We start from the raw sequence: 22,121 nt of genomic DNA, 5'->3' as shown, positions 1-22,121 counted from the left end.
AACACTTGGCCTTGGGGGTCTTCTTTTTTTAAATGTATTGTCTTTTTAAATAGTGGCTATAATTGTTAGAAAAGGCACTTAACAGTGACAATATCCAAGTTGTCAACACTGAAGACAGTTCGCTACTTATTTGTTTGCTTGCACTGTTGCCCCGTACGTACATTGGGGGAAAAACAGTACTCATTTGATTTTTGTTTGAATTATTATATATACACTTTAAAGGCTGCAGGGATTAGAGACGGGCTGGATGTGGCCCGTGGGCCCTACTTTGCCCGGATGTGCTGTGTGTGTCACTGAGGGGCACACGCCTCTATTCAGTCACGCAATTTCAAGGAACTGAGCTGCGGAACCAGCGAAAACACACAGCCGGTGTGACCCATTGAATTCTGTGAACGGAAATCTCGAATTGTATAGATTTTCAAACATTGAGAATTACTATTTGGAATAAATTTACTTTAAATTTGAAACTGACGTGTATGGATTCGGAAGTTATATAGCGATAGTCCCTATTGACTATGTGGTTCGTGGTTGAGCTACATTGAAGGAGCATGTGCAGTGGCGTCGCAGGAGTCCCCTGGGGCCCCAAGCAAGAAGGTCGTCGGGGACACTACAAGGGGGGTGGGGTATCAAACCCATAATACCAACATGTATAAATAAAAAATACAATGAAGAATATATATTAGTTATAGATGATAGTAAGTTTTGAGACGAATCGCTCTTTGATAACATCACACTGACACTTCTGTGGTATGTACTACAGTTTAAGCAAATACAACTCATACAAAAAAATCAACATTTACTAAATGTAGGGTACACTTATTTCACACAAATGAACAATATACTGTACAGCGATACATCAGAAGGTAAAATACAAAATGCCCACTAAACTTGGTGAATGGAGAATAGTACATATTTCTACATTACGTAGCCCTAGCCCGACCTACTCCTCTGAGTGGCTGCACACTGCGTGAACACAAAAATTCTAACCTTTTGGCATAATACATTTTATTTGGAGCTGTTCCGTTTAGTTTTACAGTTAGTGAGCTTGCCATTGTTTTAAGCGTTGCCGATGCTTCCCACCACGCATGCGAGCACAGAACTGTGGATTTCATGTCTGGCATCTTATCAGTCAAACGAAACTAAGTTATTCAAAATGTAACTCATTGCCACTATTAGAATGACTACAGATGTTGTGAACTGTGCTTTCAGACAAACTCCAAACGACTAGCACGAGTCAGCATTGGCAGTCATCAATGGACCACAAAAGGAATACATTACGTGCATTATGTTTGAAGGGGTGCTAGTTCTGAGCACAACCCCCTGACGAGCGTACAGAGAAGCGGAAAGATGCTTAAGTCTTTCGGAGAATGTGTGCACCGCTACATTTGACAGGGGACTTTGCTCCATCCAGAGTTCTTATATTTCATGAGTGCGTAAGTGATACGCTGAAGTCGATTGGAGAATCTGCACAGACCAGGCCTTTCATACACATGGCAGAATAGTTTATTCATGAAATTTGTGACTTGAGGAAAAAAATTGTCTAGTGCTCATTTGAGAAGCACACCTTGTTTTGTACCTCTGATATATTTTTGTAATTATCTAGAACTAGCAAATGCAAATTTAAAATCTTCTCCTGTTTATTGTTTCATTTACAACAGATCAGGCTCCACCCACACAATCTTCCTCTGCTCCTCCCAGATGATGGTGCGTAACCTGGCCAGTAGTGAAGTTTGGTCACACCATGAGTCAGGAGCCACCCGGTGATATAAACACGGCAGTTTGTCCAACAGCGTCTCCTCACTTCTGGAACACTCCAGCAGATGCTCCTCAGACCAGTTGAGACGGTGAAGCTTTGACCTAGAAGGTGCACAATCAATCAATCAAGATCATAGTTAACATTAGTATTAAAGTATACAGTATACCGTTTAAAATTACATGCTGATAATAGATTGAATTTACATGGTTTTTAAACATAGAATGTTGATACTATGCTAAAATCATGTTCATCAGATGATTTTTCTTTTTTTAGTTGAGGTGGAGGCTTCAGCCAGATAATTAACACACAAATTTATGGTGTGACCTTGGCTGTCAAAAGGATGAGGGATGGATGAACTTTAAATGACCTTGAAACACTCAATTGTGTAAATATGCATTTGAATATCTGGCTTTAGTATAACCCATGTCCAGTGTAATGGTATCAATTAGTCATTAACGTCATTTCTTAAATACTCTTAGTTTGGATGAAGAAGGAAGAAACGGTACTTGAGTTTGCGTGCGCTGCGTGCTGACTGGCCGATGAAGATGATGATAGGGAAGATTTCTGCCCTGTGCAGACGACGTACACAATCCAGCCCAAGAGGTAAGACGCAATGTATACCCTAAGAAGGAAAAAAGAAACAAACAATGGAACATTGGCTAATGAAGGATTCTTTGGATGGATCTTTATACCTTTCTTGGAGTCTAGCATATGTGTGTTTACTGATATATTGTGTGTAAGCAGTTTCTTCAACAGGGTCACAAACCCTCCTAAAAGATTCATTATTAACACCCTCTGAAAACTCAGGGAAGTTAAGTCAGTCAAGCGAGTTGTTGTCATGCCTATGCTCTTCCTACTATCACTAGTCATCATTAGTTTGTTCACCAGTTACTTTTTTAAATACATCTAAGACCCAGCAGGGAAACTTTGACGGAGATATAGTAAATGCACGCAATTTAGTCAGCCTAAAAGTCTCCATACATACATACATATTGTATACACAGACAAACACTAACCTTCTTCATGACTTTTTCCACACACTGCAAAGTGTAGCAACAGTTGCTTCCCTGCTCACACTCCTCCAGGAGCTCGGACTTTTGCATTCGGGCTGAATGTTCAGTGGGACTCAACATCTCTGCAAGTTGCAACAAACACATTAATTAAATGTATAGACAGAGATGCAATTCCACCCCCAGTTCTCCCCATGCCTGCGTAGGTTTTTCTGGCACTCCGGTTTCTGCCCACTGCCCAAAATCATGCATGGTAGGCTTATTGAGGACTCTAAGTTGCCCCGAGGTGTGAGTGCGAGTGCGGATGGTTGTTCGTCTCTGTGTGCTCTGCGATTGGCTAGCAACCGGTTCAGGGCCAGTCCCCCGTCTACGATGATCTTCGGGAATCGGAGTTTGTTCGATTTTTTTTTAATGAATTATGTAATAAATGGCTTTTACCAGGTTCACAAATCTCAAAGCCCTGCCATTCTGCCATCTTCTTATCCAGGATGCGCCCCAGGATTGATGGTAGTAACAGGACTGGTCGACAGATGGGTGGAAAGTGGGGTGTGACCGGTGTGTAGGGCATGAGGGTTAGACTTCTGGGTGCTGATGTTTTATCTAGGTGTAAGGGAGTATACAGTGTTTTTATGCAAACATTTATTACAAACTTTGAGTGTATAAATTCTCCTTTGTTATAAAATGTAAAATGTTGTGTTTCTGTACCCGACTCTGTGCTCTTGCTCTTCTCATTCTCTACACTGACCCAGAGAGGGTTTCGGCCTTGGCGACCCGTGCTGACAATCCTCACTGTTTTCTGAGTATTCTGATCCATCATGTGCCTTTGCTGAAGAGGGAAGTAGTATATATTAGTGAGCTGTGCAGTTTTACCCCTTATTCAATCACTCTTACCTTTTGAGAGTTAGATGTTTGAAAGGTCATTTCTTCAATAGCTCGAATAAGAAGTCGTTGTGCTCTGTGATATCAGAAAATCAAGAAGGTTGTGACTGATAATGACGCTTGATCCCTAGAACCTTTGCATATGGCTCATAAATACCTGTAGTAGTTGGGTACTAATCCACTGTGGAGGGGCAGAATCTGGCAAGGATGAAGTTGATTCGCATACCACGAGTCTTCGGTGTCTGTCGGTCTTGTGTTGGTCACATGTAGAATGTCGTTGCAAGATACATTCAGTGTCCCTTTGTGACTTGCAGGGATGGTCACGTTGACGCGCACGTAGAAAGAGTCACCTGATGATATCTCACTGTCCTGCAATTGCTGAAGCAATGCCTCATAGTCTGGAGAAAATGCAGAAAGAAAACAAAGTTCTATAAAATGAGTGAGCTGAGTTGTGAAAAAAATGTCAAACAAAGTCGAAGCTAATTAATGGAATTGTTGACGTTTCAGTGACTCTCCATAGTGTTTGTTATACTTACCTATGTACCTAAAAAATAATGGCAGAAACACTGTACTTGAGACTGTGTCACGGATGTACCCACCGTTTGGTGGATTAACTTTTGTACCAGATCCAGATTTGTGTAGTAATACTATAAATGTCAGAATACATTTGGGTTGTACATTCAACAAAACAAGCAAGGGTTGGTGATGATGGGTCACAATGAACTTCCAGAGTGGCATTGCATTGCTTTGCACATCTATGAAGGCATCATTATTTGTCACGACTCGTCCCCGGTTACGTCCATGTTGTCATAGTTTTGTCCGTGTGTCTGTGTGCTCGCCCCTGCCCTCCTGTGTGCCCATGATCAGTGCGATCATTCTCACCTGCCTCTTGTTACCTGTCTTGTATTTAAGTCCTCTTTGTGTGTCACTCCCTGTCGGAGCATTGATGTGTACTGTCATGTGTTTTTGGTTCCAGTCTTTGGTAGTGTCACCCTGTCTTTTTGTTCCACGTCTTTGTCGGTCAGTCTTGTCGTTGGTTTTGTCAGTAAGTCATGTCAGTTTTCCGAGTCGTTTGAGTTGCTTCAATGAACCCTGGTCCCAGCTGCATTTGGTCGCCCTGCTCCATTTCCACCCCGTATCCGTGACAATTATTACCGAAAAGGCAAACAAGACAATGCCAAGCCACGGGTTTCAAGCACATGCTGTGGGACATACCATCTTGCCTTGGACGCAAAGAGAGATGGCAGAGACCAGTGACCTGACCAAGTGCCCACAGAGCTTCTTCTAAAGTGGAATCCTCCAACACCATCTTTAGAGCTTTCTCGTCCTGTTGGTATCTCACCTGCAAATCATCAGTGTTGTTAAACACCTCAGATACAGTAATAATAATGGATGGAATAATAATAATAACAATAATAATAATAATAAACATATAATAAATGCTTAATAATTATCAAAATAATAAATTAAATCAGTGTGTTGTTAAACACCTCAGATACAGTAATAATAATAATAATAATAATAATAATAATAATAATAAATACTTAATAATAATTAAAATAATAAATTAGATCAGTGTGTTGTTAAACACCTCAGATACAGTAATAATAATGGAATAATAATAATAATAATAATAAGAATAAACATATAATAAATACTTAATAATAATTAAAATAATAAATTAAATCTGTCACCTCCACTATTTGTGCTCCATGGGTGATACCAACAGTATGTGCCGCACTCCCTTCTATTACTTCATGCACAAAGACTCCAGTCTTATTACCTCCTACCACTGCAATCTGACTTAGCAGTGCCTCTCCCTGGAAGGCAATGGTGACTATGCGGCCACTAATGCGCATTGCTTTTGGACGTGAACGCATGAGGAATGGAGGTACAGCATTTTTATCCAGGCTGTTGAAAGATTAGAGAAAATAAGAAAAAGTAAAGCACATTCACCAATCAATCAATCAATCAATCAATCAATCAATCAATCAATCAATTAATTAATTAATTAATCTATCAATCAATCATCCATTAATTCATCCATTCATAAAGGTGGGTCTTGAGCCTCTTCTTAAAAATGAGTACATTCTTTGTAGCCCTGAGGTTCTCCGGAAGGCTGTTCCACAAATGGGGGAATTCATGCCCAATTAGGTCTCTGTGTTTTGCCACATGAACATTGTGATTGTTTGAGGCGCAAAATGTGAATTTTGACTCACAAACTAAGATGCAAAATTGCTAATTGTGAACTTTGACAAAGAGGCTAAAATTTATTTCTGAGGCACATCGTGCAACCAGAGATGTCCATCATCCATCCATTTTCCGAGGTAGCACTGCGGATGCGTGGTTGACACTCATACAGTGTCTCATAAGTAGGTCGGGTTTGTTTTTTGGTCTTGGAATCAATGAGGGATTACTATATATAGTTCATATACCGTAATTTTCGGACTATAAGTCGCATTTTTTTTCATAGTTTGGGTGTAGGGGCGACTTATACTCAGGAGCGACTTATATATGTTCAAAAAAAAAAAAAAAAGTGAAACCGCGATAAACAAACCGCAATGTAGCAAGGGATTACTGTAATTTGAATTTCAAGTGACGACAGCAGCGCAACGTCGTGTCAGCAGCAGCTGTCGAGTCAATTTTTGTCCTTTATGTAAACAACCGCCGCGCTGCTCACGCAGCGTCGCAACAACATGTGAGCAACAACAGGCTAAACGATAGGTATGCTAACGTGACATAAACACAAACTAAGAGCTGAGAACGGCCCTGACGTAAAATTCAGAGTTATTCAAAAAACTATTACATAAATAACACGTTAATAAAACCATCTGTGTCACTCCAATTCATTAAATCCATCAATCGTCCTTTGTCAACAATGCGTGCGCGCCGCTGACGGCTCTTGCACTTCAAAATATTCCACAGGCCCATATAACGATATAAATATTATATAACAAATAACTATTATATAAGCAATAATGTTATCAAACCATCTGTGCACTCTAAATCATTAAATCCATCGATCAAATTCCTCGTCCTTTGTCAACATCGCCGCGCGTGCGCCCTGACGTCAGCCTCGTCGTTATTCCGCTCTGACTACTGTATCATTTCAATAATCCCTGTGAAAACCTTTACTGGGGAGAATTGCCTTTTAACAAACTGTGAAGTGTTTATTTATTACCCCATGTTTCAAGATTCAAAATTTAGATTTCAATTCTTACAATATATTTTGTAGTTGGGTGACTGACCAATAAAATCAATGGTTAAAAGATGCCTAGAGTCATGTGACTGTTGTAGGACTGCCTCACCTGTATGTGCCTTTGTTCCCAGCAGACGCACACTGTCTTGATGTCTCTTGGTTGTCTCTTGTTGGAGTTTTTTCTTCTGTCAGCACTAAACAGAAGAGATGGTGTTGAAAGATTTGACATCAATGTTGTTTCAATGTGGGGACAAAAAATGTATCCTTAATATTATGTCACTTCGTGAAGACTTGAGCCTAACATGTTGTCTTTGGAATGTGGGAGGAAGCTGGAGTATCCAGAGAAAACATGTGCAAGCACAGGGATGACGAGCAAACTCCATAGAGACATTCCCACAAACTGGATGTCGTCAATGTGAGGCAGACATGTGAAGCGATAGGATCCACCGTGCTGTTATATTTCATGTTTGTACACTTTGCATGTATTGGTGGAAGGGTTGTGTCTCAGTGATCCTAGAAGTTGTGGCTTGATAACCCTGGAAGGGTCATCCATCAAAAACAGGTGGTTCTAGGGGTGTGGAATGTCATCTTTTTGACAGGGAAGCTGGTGTGCGAGGCAGAAAAAATGCGACTAGCTACAGTCGAGCTTGAGTCCATACACAGCTTGGGCTCTCGTACCAGTTCTCTTGAGAGAGGTTGGACTCTCATCCACTCTGGAGTTGCTCAAGGTAAGAGACATTCAGCAGGTGTGAGCATACTTATTGCCCCACAACTTAGCGCTAATATGTACATTGATTGCTGTTTACCGTGAGTGAACAAAGGGTTGCCTTCCATTGCCTTCAAGTGGGTGGATAGGTTGACTGTGCAACAAATGCAGTTCGGAATACCCACTATTTTGGTGCATTGGGTGCTGCTGACCTCAAGATAGTACATTTGTGAATCCGTGGGGAAAATATTATCATAGAGCTCCTCGATTCCCCTGTTATGCCATCCCATGAGGAAGCAGAGTCTGGGGTCTAAAGGTAAAAATCTCCTCGGTGGCAAGTAACTGGGGGTGGTTGTGATCCACCTTAGGATGTCCTGATTGACGTGCCTCTGAAATATTGCATGGACATTGGGGCCAGTAGAAGGGAGGGGGTAAGTAGTCAGGTTTTAGTTTCGAAATATGGTTCTTGCATGTAAGTCGAAAAACCACAAGTCTAACAAAACTTTCAAGGTTCAAGAATGAGATACTTTCCAAACAGGATTGATATTGTCCATGCAAAATCACATGCGTTACAAAAGGAATGTCAATGTAAACACAAAACACACCTGTGGGAAGAAACTCAAAATCGTCCAATGAAGAATCATCAGTCTCCACTGTATCCGGGCTGCAAAATAATAAAACACATGAGATGATATCAGATTTTTCACAGACCCACACATATTAACACACGAACACAATGAAGTTCAACTTCATACTGTTAGATTAGGCCACTTTGGCACACAATTAAATAGGTGACTCAAGCTAGCCCACTGTGCTACTGAGAGTTTTCTCCTTGTTTGGCTATCCTTATATATAGCACTCTTGGCTCACACGTTGACTCCACTTGACCATGGAGTTACACATTGTCACATAGGCAACAATCAAACAGCGGAGAATATAAAGTATATCGCAGATAGCAGAATTAGAAAACATCGGTCCCTGGAAAGAGGAGGATTGCCTTATCGGACTGTGGGTAGATTGCAACATACAAGCAAACCTCAAGGGTATGTATTGAAAAAAGTCCCGAAAGTATTTTTACAGGCACAATTATATGACGTCAAACACCTTGCATGGTGAACGACGCCTCCGTTCAAAAGTCGTTGGAACAACAGCCCGTCAAATGGTTCTATTATTTGACCCAGTCTGAACCAAGTCAAATCCAATTTGGATATTTGCTAAAAATTATGCGGACAGCCAGCCCTAAAAATTGAATTTGAGAAGGAATCTGATTTGAATCAGATATCCCTGCAGTCTGTACTTAGTTTCTGACTCTGCATTTGATGATTCTTTATGCAATGAGTTCGTAAAGACTGCAGATAAAATGTGATGAAAAAATGTATTTACTACACATGAAAGCGAGCGGATTTGAAAACAATTTGAATTGAGATGTTCAGATAGTGCCCTCCAGATGTAAAACTGAATTCAGTTTGGTAAACACGTGCGTGCTGAGTCTGAGGCATTTGCAGCAACTCAGACAGGTTTGACTGGCCAAGATGATCACATTGTTTGCAGAGGAAAATAAATTATCTTCTCACGTCATTGACACGTTGCTTTGTCATTATATAACGAAGACATGCTGAACTCCTGCCATTTGTCAGGTGTTTGTAAAACTTTGCCAGGGGCCTTTGAGCTAATAGTTTACTTTTAAATAACCAAAACCCAGTAAGATTTTACTCACAGACGCAGACTTACCTGCTGTTTACAAAAAGAGATCTTTCTCTTTTGCGGAGAGACTGAGGACTGGGAGGCTCTGCATTTCGGGATCGGACGCTTGCCACTGCATCTTCACACTTCAAGATAAATGTTGATATGTGCACACATATACACTCCCTTTTGAACGGTAGTGTAAATATTATTATAATAAAATATTATGAATGAAATATTATAAATTATATCTTATATTTGTATAAGATTATATATAATCTATGAATATAAGTATACATATATATTATGAAAAAATTTACACAGAAGATTATATATATAATCTATAAATAATTATCTAAATAAATATATACACTACCGTTCAAAGTTTTGGGGTCACCCAAACAATTTTGTGACCCCAAACTTTTGAACGGTAGTGTAAATAAACATAAACATTTTAAAACTCTGATATATATGCTTAATTAAAGGCACACCAAAGTCAGGTATCTACTTAAGGAATCTACTTACTACCCTTTGCTTACCCTATTGACAACTCTTGGGTAATTTTGAACACCAATTCTGACAGTAACTTAACTTTCATTCACATACTGTACCTCCAATGTAAAGGGATTCAGTGAAGCCAAAGGTAAAGGACTAACTGCATCCATGCGACAAAGTCTTCGTCTGTTTCGGAACGGTGACTCTTCAGAGCTGACTCTATGATGCTTCCAGCCAACAGCACTCTGCTTAAGAAAATGGCATGTCATTAGAAGTTATTTTGCTCTGCGAGTGCTTTTTTAGTCCAAAATTACATTAGAGCTCTGCGGTTCTATGTTGTGTTTGGCATTCACATAAAAGACTCTCTCCTGGAGACCCATCATTTGAGACCTCAAGATGTCCTTCTCAGCCAGGATGCGGGCGATCTGGGTCTGGGCCTTGTTTCTGGAAAGGTATGCCTAGGATGCAGGGAAACCAATGCAACTCAGTTACATTCAATCCTACCAAGGTTTCCAACCTTTTCAACCATAACCTACGATCAGCAGTATCGAACAACATTCAATAAGCCTAGCATTGACACCTTCCCAGTGTCAGTGTTTAATCGTTTATCATACAATGATGACAGAAACTAGATTGAAGGTTGATAAAAAGCCCATTCGAGTTGTAAAAAAATTCAGAGTTGAACAGTTTCTTGACAATCTTTCTTAAGAAGGGATGATTTGAGATGGGTCTACAATTTGTTAACCAGTGTTCTCTTATTTAGAAATTGTTTAATGGCTGCTACTTTCAAGTGAACCTCGCCTGACTGAAGTGAGTAGTTGATTATTTGCTGGAAATCACAGATTTCACAATGGTTGAATTTAATGAAGACTGCTAGTTTATGGTTTTGACTGCTGCATCAATTAGTTATTGTATTTTGATTCACAGTATCAAATTGGAAAATTGAGTAATTCTTGGGTGATTTTAAGTGTTGTATTATTCAAACCTGCAAACATAATTGTCAGAAATCTGAAGCTGTCGTTGGCTGCTTCTTTCTGCTTTCTTTCATGTAGGAAACATTTTACCAATTGCAATTACACATGTTAATTTAGTGTGTTTTTTGATTGATTGGCTGAATAAGCCTTTATTTTGAACATGTAAACAGTGAGAGCAAATGAAGCAAAAACAAACAAACAAACAAACAAACAAAAAACATTAAAAAAGGAAAGAAATCAATTTAATTTGTATTTGAGAAAAGGAATAGTGTTAAAAACTCTTTGTGTGCCGGGTGAGCTGGGAAGTGTCATCTATATTTCAGCTTAATTTACAGTGTCCAATAAATAGTTACATTGTTGAGTCTTGCTTACTTGGTCTCTCTCTGTTTGCAGCTCTCTCATCTGGTTCTGGATCGTAGTGCTCGTCTGTTGATGCACGTTACAGTCCTGGGTCAGCTGCTTCACTTGGAGGGTCAGACACTCATTCTGATCCAGAAGCTGAACAATGATACACAAAATGTAGTTGTCACTTTATAGAGACATAACATTTGATAAGAGAAACTTCATTCGTGTATAACTGTGTATAAGTTATACTTCTTCCTACTCCTTTTCAGACATGTGAATGTGACTTATGGTTCTTTTGCGGCTATATGTTATATGTATGAATGTAGGTACGTCTGTATGTGTATATGCATGTATTTTGTCATGTCCTTTATTGTGTACAATAAGCTTATTCTTCTTTTTTTCACATGTTTGAAATAAATAAACGAAACGTAACTGGTGACAAATGTATTTGCAGGACAAGTTCCTCCATTTCATTACTGCAGAGTCAAGTGTTCACTGCCTACCTCAAAACAGAAAGCTGCTACGTCTGTCTGTCAGCTTCATTGTCTGTCTCGAGGAAACATAGTAGCTGCTAAGCAAGAACTCCTAGAATCCTGACTGACATATTCCATCTCACAAGCCACAAAATATCTACTAACAACCTGTTAGCTGGAACAAGAAACCTCTGAAGGCATCAAATTTCTAAACACTAGTTCCAGTCACAGCAATTGAACTCACCTCTTGTTTTTCTCTGTGCATTTGTTCATTTTCTTCCGTATATCGCTTGAGTTGATCTACGAGCTCCACTTGGCTATCTTTCGCCTCAGCCAGGTCCTGAGCCAGAATATCCTGATGAGCCTGACAGAGTGAGAGTCGATGAAACACCAACATTGCAGATAAAAATAATGATGGCTTCTAAAAGAATCTTTGAGTATTTTTCTCACTGGGTTCAGTTTCTCAATCTTGACTAACTGGCAGTGCAGACTCCTGACTTCCTCTTGCAGCTGAGACTCCTCAGCTACAGGGAAAGCTTTCAGAGAGCGCTGCTTCTGCAAGTCACTCTCTGTTTTGGCCTTTTGCAGTTCTGTTTGCAGTTGATATATCTGTTGTAAGTAGGGATGAGACAAAATATTGACAATTGTGATACATCACTGTTACATCTCAAGGTACAAAACAACAACAGCAGTGGTAGTCGCAAATGACTTTTCAATGTGATTATCCACTCGACACGTACTGTCCAGACTGCATCTGTAAGAAGTTTTATCGGTTTCTTTTGAAGAACAACTGTTCTACTACATGACTACATTTGTTTCAGCAAATTGTCTCTTTATTAAAATAAAATAAAAAAAATACTAAGGAACTGTATGCGCATAAGTATTCACAGCTCTTGCCACGGAGGCTTATTGTGCTTCCACTGATCATATATGGAAGGTTCCTACAGCTTAATTGTAGTAAATTTTGATTTGACATCATTTGGAAGAAATGACTCAAAAGGCAGGGGAGTCCCTGGACTGGTTGCTATCCAATCCGAGCGACGTTAAATCAAACAACAATTTTTGGAATGTTGGGGAACCTGAAGTACCCACAAGAAACCCATGCAAGTAGGGAAGCCCATGCAAGACAAATACATTGTAATTAAAGAGACCTTGTTATCACAGTATGTAATCTGGGGCAACCACAAAAGATGATGTGCGCGGATTGCTATGCACAGCAAAAATTTCTGAAGAGCCACTTTGTTGAAAACACTTTTTCAGACATGAGTAAAAGGTTGACTGAAATGATAAAACACAGAATAGTTTTGGACAGATTTGGCTTCAGAAGTGTACATTTTTGCTCGACATTCGAGTTTGAGGTGTGATGTTTAAATGACAGAACGCCCATAGGTAGGTTTATACAGCACTTTTGCTATTGAGCAAGGCAAAATGACAACCTGTCAGTGCATTGTTTTTAGTTTTACATTAAATCGTCGTAATTCATTATTTACTGGCGAATACTCCCTCAGGATTTTGACTATCAGACTCGGGTAGTGAAAACATACCGTAATTTTTGGACTATAAATCGCACCAGCTAAAATTAGGGGAAAATCTTGTTTCGCTCAAATAAGCCGCACTGGACTATAAGCCGCAGGTGTTTTAATGTTTAATTACCATTTGTGAGAGAATATACACAAAGAGGATTGTCAGGAAAGAGATGGTTCTTTGGGGGACGCATACCTTTTATCAAGATAACATTTATTGACAGAGATGAAGGAGCTCTGCAAACATACAAACATGTATAAAGCTCAGCAAAGATTATAATAAACTTTATGTGCAGGGAACACTAGCAACACACAACTAATTATGTTGGGATCACTTACAGCACCGATGTCAAACTCAAGGCCCGGGGGCCAGATATGGCCCGCCACATCATTTTATGTGGCCCGCGAAGACAAATTGTGCTTCAAATTCGTGTGTCATTACTAGAATTGCAAATCGTCTTCACTTTTAATAATATCTTTTTTTTTATTATTTGACGAGTTTTTACTCGTCTGATTTGAAAACGAGTTATTTGTCAGTTTGTTCTGCAGCTTTTACTGTATGTAATATGAGGTGCTCATACATTTATTTGGGTTGACAGTCATAATGGCCCTCCAAAAGAAGCTATGACTACAATGCGGCCCGCGAAAAAAATGAGTTTGACACCCCTGACTTACAGGGTTAAGGTTGGCAATGCGATACGGGCTACACAAAGAGTGTATCAGGGTTCAAAGCTTGTGCAAAAAGTAGCCGGAAAATCTTATAGTCCGGAAAATAGGAGTTTTATTGTGAATTATTAAATAATATTGTGTTGATTATTTGCCCTCTTGGTAGTGTTGTGAACATACTTTCATTTGCTTTTTTAGATGCCATGTATTTTGAGAAAAACAACATTGTCATCATGTTAAATAACTCATCATTAATTGAGCCACTACTCAAATTTGTACTGCTACAGCATTTATACACAAATGCAACATTATTGAGATTACAATGCAGAAGAATTGGCCCAAAACCAAAAAGCTATTCTTAGACCATAATTGTGGGAGGCAAATACTTGATAACTTTCCAGTGACATCACAAACCTTGATCAGGTGTATGATAGGGTTGGTCTATTTTAACCAAAAACAGTGATGACTACCAACCTGCAAGTTGAGGTCATGGAGGCGCATGCTCACAGCTGATTTCTCCTCAATGGCTGCAGTATAGCGGACATATAAATCACACTTTTCGTCCTTCAATTGTGTAACTTCATCCTGCAGTGAAGACAAGTGTCTATGTATGCGTTCATATTCCAACTGAAGGCATCTGGACTTTTCCTCGCGCTCCATTATCTTCTGAAGCTGAGACTCAAGTGAGGCACAGCGAGCACCCTTTCTTCCAGCATCAGAGCGAGCTTCCGAAAGCTCATTCTGCATCCCGCTTACTGCTCTGATAAGGTATTCAGTCAGTTCAGAATACTTTATCAGGCCTGCGCAGAAAACCAAGACATAGGGTAAGTAAGCAATATGGAATATAAAACTCATTGGCACTAGCGGACATTTGACAAACCACTGAATCTTGAGGGTTCTGAGCTTGGTTTGCGTCCAGTAATTTGAGTGTAGAGTGTTGGGTAGTGGATCATCAAGCTCTCCAGCAAAGCCACTGCACCGTTCCTACCTTGGGTCCGCAACAGATCCATCATATGGCCTGGAAACAGCAAACAGTGTGTGTGTGTGTGTGTGGGGGGGGGGGGGGGGGTTCATAATGATTACTGATTGACTTTATTGAACTTTGTTATACAGGTCAGGCAATTGAGAATAAATTCTCATGGCAGCAGACAATAGATGAAAATAAAGTTTTAATTTAATTGAAAAAAGAGAGCAATTTTAGAATGTATTTGCAATAACTACACTTACAAGTCATAAGTTTACAGTAAGTCTGTCTAAGTTTTAAGTAGGGAGGAGGTGAAAGGTTCATTTTATAAAAATGAAGCACAATGTTTACCAGGTAATACAAGTCAAAGTCAAAGTCTGCTTTATTGTCAATTTCTTCACGTCAAGACACACAAAGAGATCAAAATTGTGTTTCCTACTATTCCACGGTGACAAGACATATTACATAATATATATATAAATATATATGTATATATTATAGTATATTGTACAACAGCAGCATCTTACTTGTTCTCATTGAGCGATTGGTGAGGTTGTGGCTGGAGAGGATCTCATCCTCGTCCATCTCAGTGAGAACCCTGGCTTGCCTAAGGTACGGGATCAGAATGCACGGCCGTACCCCCAGGGACAGCCGATGGCGGTTGTCATTGATAAGTTCCCAGAGTTCCTCTTCACCCATTCCCTTCAAGTCAGGCCCATTGGGCACACACTCTCCTGCCATCATGATTGTGTCGTATAAATCAACAACAATGTCTGCTGGCGGCTGCCGCTGCTCGGTGACTCATTACTAGAACAAGACAAGAACAATGAGACAGAAAGAGGCAGGCCAATGATATAGAAAGGCACAGTCTCTCCACACCCACTAGGTGTTCGTCAGGTGTTATAGCAAATCAAGTGTAGAGTATGCGCGACCGTGTGTGTGTGTGTGCGTGTGTGTGTGCGTGTGTGTGTGTGTGCGTGTGTGTGCGTGTGCGTGCGTGTGCGCGCATGTGTGGTTTTTGGTCTTTGGGCATGTGGAAAGACCTGTAACACAAGTCTTCTCCACAGTAGGGGCGGATTACATACAGTTGACAAAATCCCAACACTGGGTTGCGATCACAAATTACATGATGACATACAAACACAAAGCAGATCATGTTTTCAATATTAAACAATGTGGGATTGGCCTGTATCAGTCTTGTGTTTTACTACCAATTACATCAGTTGTTACAAACAACTACATGTACTGAATGTCTCATCTACTCACACGTTAGGTGACCAGTTTTCCTGTACATCATAATACATAATTTAAAAAAGCTCTGCAGCTCTGCATAGATGAAGGTTATCTAACTCTAAAATTACATGCCTCACAAGTTTTGCCTTGGTATTTCCTCATTAATGTGTCAAGATCTGTCACAGTTTGTTTTCCTTGTTTTAACGTCATAGTTTCGGTCCGGGTGTCTGTGTGCTCTCCCCTCCACTTCTGTGCTCACGATCTATGCAATCGCCGTCACCTGCCTCTCAATACCTGTCATGCATTTAAGTCCTGTCTGCGTGTCACTCCCTGTCGGATTGTTCTCGTCTCTCGTCTCATGTCTTCTTGTTTCTAGTCTCCAGTCTGTTATGTCCTGATTTTTCTGTTCAGTTATTCACGTCCCTAGTCGAGCATCTATAGTTTGTCTTTTGAGTTTGTTCAATAAACCATGGCCCAAGCTGCATTTGGTCGCCCAGCTCCATTCACTTCATGACAGAACAATTTGACCAATTCAGCGGCCAGCGCTTGGACGAACTGTTGCCGACTCCCGCAACTGTCGGATGGTCGCCACAGAGCTGGGCTCGAGCGGCGCAAGACGCACGGCCGCCCCCCGACCCAGTTCCGACGGCGCGGATGCTGCGGCCGCCACCAGTTCCGGCGGTGCGGATCCAGCGGCCGTCACCCAGTCGGCCTTTGGCGGTGTGTGACGAGCGGCCCCCACCCGACCCAGTTCAGCGACGCAAGATGCACAGTTGCCCTTCAATCCAGGTCCAAAGGCGCGGATGCTGCGGCCACCACCAGTTCCGGCGATGCGGATCCAGTGGCCGTCATCCAGTCGACCTTCAGCGGCACGTGACGCACAGCCGCCCCCCGACTCAGTCCCAACGGCGCGGATGGTGCGGCCGTCACCAGTTCCGACGCCGTGGATCCAGCGGCCGTCACCCAGTCAGCCTTCGGCGGCGTGTGACATGCGGCCGCCACCCTGACCCAGTTCCGACGGCGCGGATGCTGCGGCCGCCACCAGTTCCGGCAGCGCGGATCCAGCGGCCGTCACCCAGTCGGCCTTCAGCGGCGCAAGGCACATGGCCGCCCCCCGACCCAGTTCCGACGGCACGGATGCTGCGGCCGTCACCAGTTCCGGCGGCGCGGATCCAGCGTCACCCAGTCGACCTTTGGCGGCATGTGACGTGCGGCCGTCTCCCCGTTCCCTCCCGCCCCTTGTTGGACAGTTTTGGATTTTTTCTTTCTGGGACGTCGGGAGTCGTCCCTTGAGGGGTGTGTGTGGTACTGTCAAGATCTGTCAAAGTTTGTTTCCTTGTTTAATGTCATAGTTTTGGTTCACATGTCTCTTCCCGCCCTTCCCCTCCTGTGCTCACAATATATGTCATGTATTTAAGTCCTGTCTGAATGTTACTCCCTGTCGGATTGTTCTTGTCTCGTGTCTTCTTGTTTCTAGTCTCCAGTCTGTTCTGTTCTAGTTTTTCTGTTCAGTTATCCACGTCCCTAGTCGAGCATCTATAGTTTGTCTTTTGAGTTTGTTCAATAAACCCTGGTCCAAGCCTCATTTGGTTGCCCAGCTCCATTCACTTGACATAATGAAGCCAAGCAAACATTCCAGACAGCTGACAAGGAAACAACAGTCGAGGGCAAAGTCCTTGTTGAAATGAGGAAATTGGACTGGCGCTGCTGTAAAATGACAGGGATGTCTAAACTACGGGCCATGGGCCGCAATTGGTCAATTTTTAATTGGCTCACAAAAAAGTTTATAGAATAGGATATGGTTCGCACTTCAATGCTTGCATGAGTGTATTTAGTGTGTACTTTTTAATTTTAACACCAGCGAGAGCTACCCCTCTATTACGTACTACTGTTGATCAAGGCAGTTGCTCCACCAAAAAAGGACAAAAGTAGACAAAGAAGAAATGTACCCCAAGATATCAAACATGGCAGAACCAAAGAAGCGAAAGTTAGAAAGTGAGCATCACTGCTCCCAATGAATGCAATGGCACTCTCAATTTAGCTGAATAAAAGATATATTCTACAGTACTCATGTGTTACTAACCATTTATGTGCAGGTATACATGCGACAAATATCATTAATGCACATCAACTCTGTCACGAGCATGTTTTTGTCCATCATTTGCATTTTTCTTGCTAACACACCGCACAGTGCACACGCTGCACACACTGCACACGCACTTATGATCTCATCTAATGCAGATTTGCTCATTGGTCAAGTGACATTTGTCTGGATTTTTAGCACAAGTGCCATCAGATATTCACCGCAGCTAGATGGGCTGATTTACATATCCAGCGCGGCTGATACGCAGGAGAATAATTTACTAAAATTATACACACTATATTAAGTCTAGTTTAGTCTGTTGTTGATAATCATTTCAAACGAATGTTAATAGGTGTGATGCTTGGCCTAAAGACTTAAATAGCAAGCTTAAATTTACCTGAGCCTTTTCCCCTTTTGTTTTTTCTCTGTACTGTAAATATTAAATCTAAGAGGAAATTTGAGGATGCTGTTCTGAGAATGAGCTACGGAAGCTTTTTATAAATAAATCAATCCCTAGACTCTCAGGTTTCTCATTTTGGTTGCTCACTTCCCATCCTTCAGTGAGCAAACTATTTACTGTGCTGTGAATGATTTATGCAAACAAACAGACGATCTGTTCAGGAAACAGGTACACAGTCATTGCTGAATTATGGGAAAACTCGATAACAGAGAGGAGGAAGTCTTTCCAAAGCATATTTTAAGATTATCTAAAAATAATCAAGATAATAATAAATTGTTTTACTTCAACTACATGTGTATGAACGGAAACTGGACCCACCTAACTCACTTCAACCAGAGTTGTCCTGAAAAATATGCCTTGCCCAGAAACATAAATCAAATGAACATAAGGCTGTCCCATTAGGCCAGACTTGGACAAAGTGCAGCCACGGGGGACACATACGCCGTGTCCACCAGCCACAGTGAAAGAAAAGTGCAAATTGGGTTGTGATTGTATTTTAAAAGTTGCACTTTTATTTTAAGTTCACGCATGTGAACAGAAGTACAAGCAAGGTCGTGAGCAAGGCTACAAATTGTGTCTGCAATACAACCTAATGACGTTTTGGCTGGATTTTGCGATTTTTTTCGACAGCTCAAGCAACAATTTCCCCCCTCAAATATGACAAACAAAATTGTGTCCAAAATGTGAGCAACATTCTTATTTCCTGCATGTTGGAGGGAAAACAAGGCCAACATGATTTGGACTACTAACGCTGCAAATCAATATATCAAAATGTTCTACTTATTATGTTTGGGATTCCTGATTAAGAACAACTAATATGATTTGGCGTTTAGGACACAAAATTAACGTTATAATTTTTCAAAGTGTACAGCTGTTTTTTAAACGCCTGCTTATATTGTTTTTAAAAAAAAACATTAATTTACTAATTGTAACAATAGATATCAAATCTACGCATATAGTAATTTATTGAAACACAACATCCATCCATTTTCTGAATTGTTCATCCTCACTTGGGTCTCGGGACATTGCAACATGCTTTTTCTCACTTGACTTTCTCACGTGGCCTTTTGCAAAACTAATTGGCTACCCCCGCATTAGATACTAGACAAATAACCATAACCCTTGCGAGGAAAAAAAAAGAGATGCTAGTCTGCTTTCTGACTACTGTTGAGGTACCCTTGAGCAAGCCATTGATCTCCCAATCTAAGTTTGAGGGGAGAATTATATATAAAAGAAATACAAAAGAGCAGTTCTCCTGTGAAGAGACTCATCTCACAGGCATGAAAATAGGGTCCGGAAGTCAACAGGTGAAATGTCACAATGTTTAGACATAATGAGGTCAAAAATGTGACCTTGACTTTTTGTCTAACTTTTTACATGTTGTGAGATACCAAAAAATAGTATGGAGTGCATTGGTATTTTTAGACAAATTAAAGGGGTTCCAATTAAGTTTTTATGCTGCCAATACCGATTATCCATGCATGAGATTAGCCACTCATATGAATTTGCTTATGCTGAGTATTTTCCCCCTGGAAAAAAATAACTCAAGTGATTTAATGGTATTTTGGAACAGAGTGGCAGTGGACTTATTGATTAGGAGCACCGGACTTCCAGCAAGAAGGCCGACCCTTCAGCTGAGTGTGGCCGTTTGAAGCGCATATTTTTCGGATTGGCGGCGGAGGTGGTACCCTATACGTGGACTTCTGGGGAAATGTACGTAAGTCAAATGAACCCTTACCAATTTCAATTGAATATACTGTAACGACGTATAAGCAATTCAGCTTATGTAAAGCCTCTCGGAATGCGTTGTGTTTGTGTATGTTGGTGACTGGTGAAAGGAAACAGACAGATGTGACAGAGCACTTCAGCTGCAGAGAGGCTGATCATATCTCTTAAATCAGCCACAGAGAGATTAAACCTTGTGATTTGTTGAAGTAGTCATAAGTAGCCCATGTTCATGTACCTTTTGGTGCCAAATGATAGCTGTTTTCGCACATTTTAAACGATAGTCTGTACAATAATTTCCAATGGGGCAATTGTGATCGCTTCCTTCTGTGACATCATCAACCAAGACATGGAGGGGAGGGATGTGTTGCCCAATTCCACATTAAAAGTGGACGTTTCAAAAGGCATTTGTTATTTCCTTGTTTCTCCAAAATGAATGGGGGAAATAGAAAATGCTAACTTTTTTTATTTTCCTAGCAAAAAAATACATAAACTGGGCAAATTAGTGAAAAATGAACTATCTTCGCTTTTGTGTCTGTCTGTCTGCAATATATGTCACATTTCCAGATGCATCACTCTGATTGATAAGTGATTGTCTAAGTCTAACCTTTTTCATTTTCATTCTAAAAAAAAAAAATACATAAACTGGGCAAATTAGTGAAAAATGAACTATCTTGGCTTTTGTGTCTCTTTAATTGTCTGCAATATATTTCACATTACTCTAATTGATAAGTGTAATTTGGCGGCTTTGTGCTACCCTCATGAGTGAAAATTCACTGGGACTAGAATATGGTTAAATTATGTAGTGGTGGCTTTGTGCAAGTACAATTTATTTGTTGAAAGGACAGTGGATGGAAACATCTGGTCTGGAGCTAGTCTCAGAGTCTCCAGTGGTCCATATTCAGTTGCAGATCCATGGTGGCCACTCTCTGGCCATCTTCTGATGAAGAATGTCAGAGAAATATTATTTCTGTTTGTCATTCACAATATGCAGTCTAAACATGTACCCATTTTTATCAAATGTATCAAGATGTCAAACAAATACTGAGTATTTGAAACTGCATTCAGATTGGTTCCTATTGACCCTAAGGAAAAAAGCATTTTCCGCACTATTAGGCGCACTTAAAAACTTGAAATTTACTTGAAAAACCACAGTGCGCCTTATAATGCAGAGCGCCTTATACTATATGGATCAATGGATGAATTTGTTGATCCATACTGGTTGTATACAGCGCTCTGCCAAAACGTTTTAGTACAACTAGTAAATTACAAGGTCGCATCGCTTCCCAGCATTACGGCAACCGTGGTCAGGGGGCGTCACTGAATAGCTGTTGTACCTGTGAGGCTATTTCATTTCAAAATAGGCTGTTCCGTTAATGTTTTCGAGTACGTTTACGGATCAATATCCAACGGAATCATAAATAAGCAGCACCAATGTGTTAAATCAGTCTTTAGTCGGTTCCGATCACTTTTATGGGAGCGAGTTTGAGAAACGTGATTGTTTTACATGGGGCTGCCACAACACTTTGCTGAGGCTCATGGAGTCTGCGAGCTGAGGATCATGGGAGTTTGCGGGTGGCTACTGATGATAGCGGCTATACGCACGAGGCTATTTCATTTCAAAATAGGCTCCTCCGTTAATGTTTCGAGTAAATTTACGGATCGATATGGAAGGAAAACATAAGTAAGCAGTACCAATGTGTTAGATCGAACTTTAGTCAGTTCCGATCATTTTGTAGGAGATAGTTTGAGAAACGCGATTGTTTACAGAGGGCTCATTGGTTATTGGCTAGTGGATGCATACCGCAACCCAAGTCAACCTCAGTTTGTTGCAGTATAGCTTCTATTTTATGTGCCTTTTAATCTGGTGCACCCTTTATATGAAACAATTTCTAAAATAAAAAAAATCAATGCGCTTTATAATCCAGTGCGCCTTATGGTGCGAAA

At 40.7% G+C, this 22,121-nt stretch overlaps 1 protein-coding gene across 3 annotated transcripts; it reads right to left on the bottom strand.

The window, feature by feature from the left end:
- Positions 1-776: 776 nt before the first annotated feature.
- Positions 777-15,521, bottom strand: card14 (caspase recruitment domain family, member 14). 3 transcript variants are annotated; one of them, XM_061275006.1, is made up of 20 exons: positions 15,201-15,521; positions 14,590-14,727; positions 14,184-14,509; positions 11,971-12,129; positions 11,765-11,884; positions 11,075-11,200; positions 10,082-10,186; positions 9,845-9,976; positions 9,282-9,379; positions 8,156-8,214; positions 6,954-7,038; positions 5,340-5,556; positions 4,861-4,987; positions 3,803-4,043; positions 3,658-3,721; positions 3,472-3,592; positions 3,205-3,366; positions 2,773-2,891; positions 2,263-2,378; positions 777-1,857 (listed from the first exon to the last, which is right to left on the bottom strand). In XM_061275006.1, the coding sequence occupies exons 1-20, from the start codon at positions 15,415-15,417 to the stop codon at positions 1,650-1,652; spliced, it is 2,940 nt and encodes a 979-aa protein (XP_061130990.1). In that variant the 5' UTR covers positions 15,418-15,521; the 3' UTR covers positions 777-1,649. The 3 variants fall into 3 exon arrangements, with proteins under 3 accessions (XP_061130990.1, XP_061130991.1, XP_061130989.1); XM_061275007.1 differs by having other exon boundaries at positions 9,845-9,973; XM_061275005.1 differs by having other exon boundaries at positions 9,845-9,973; positions 10,043-10,186; positions 15,201-15,520.
- Positions 15,522-22,121: the final 6,600 nt, after the last annotated feature.

Source organism: Syngnathus typhle, linkage group LG3, assembly GCF_033458585.1.
Source record: "Syngnathus typhle isolate RoL2023-S1 ecotype Sweden linkage group LG3, RoL_Styp_1.0, whole genome shotgun sequence".
NCBI lineage: Eukaryota > Metazoa > Chordata > Actinopteri > Syngnathiformes > Syngnathidae > Syngnathus > Syngnathus typhle.
The sequence above is the reverse complement of the archived record's forward strand: the minus strand, read 5'-3'. Positions and strand labels throughout refer to the sequence as shown.

Bases quoted from the DNA above. Each gene is read 5' to 3' on its own strand.
- card14 (XM_061275005.1), bottom strand. From the start codon at position 15,417: ATGATGGCAGGAGAGTGTGTGCCCAATGGGCCTGACTTGAAGGGAATG. The intron at 9,380-9,844 runs GTACAGTATGTG...TTTATCTTGAAG, and splicing joins TGAATCCCTTTACATTGGAG to TGTGAAGATGCAGTGGCAAG. The intron at 8,215-9,281 runs GTAAGTCTGCGT...ATTATTTTGCAG, and splicing joins TCTCTTTTTGTAAACAGCAG to CCCGGATACAGTGGAGACTG.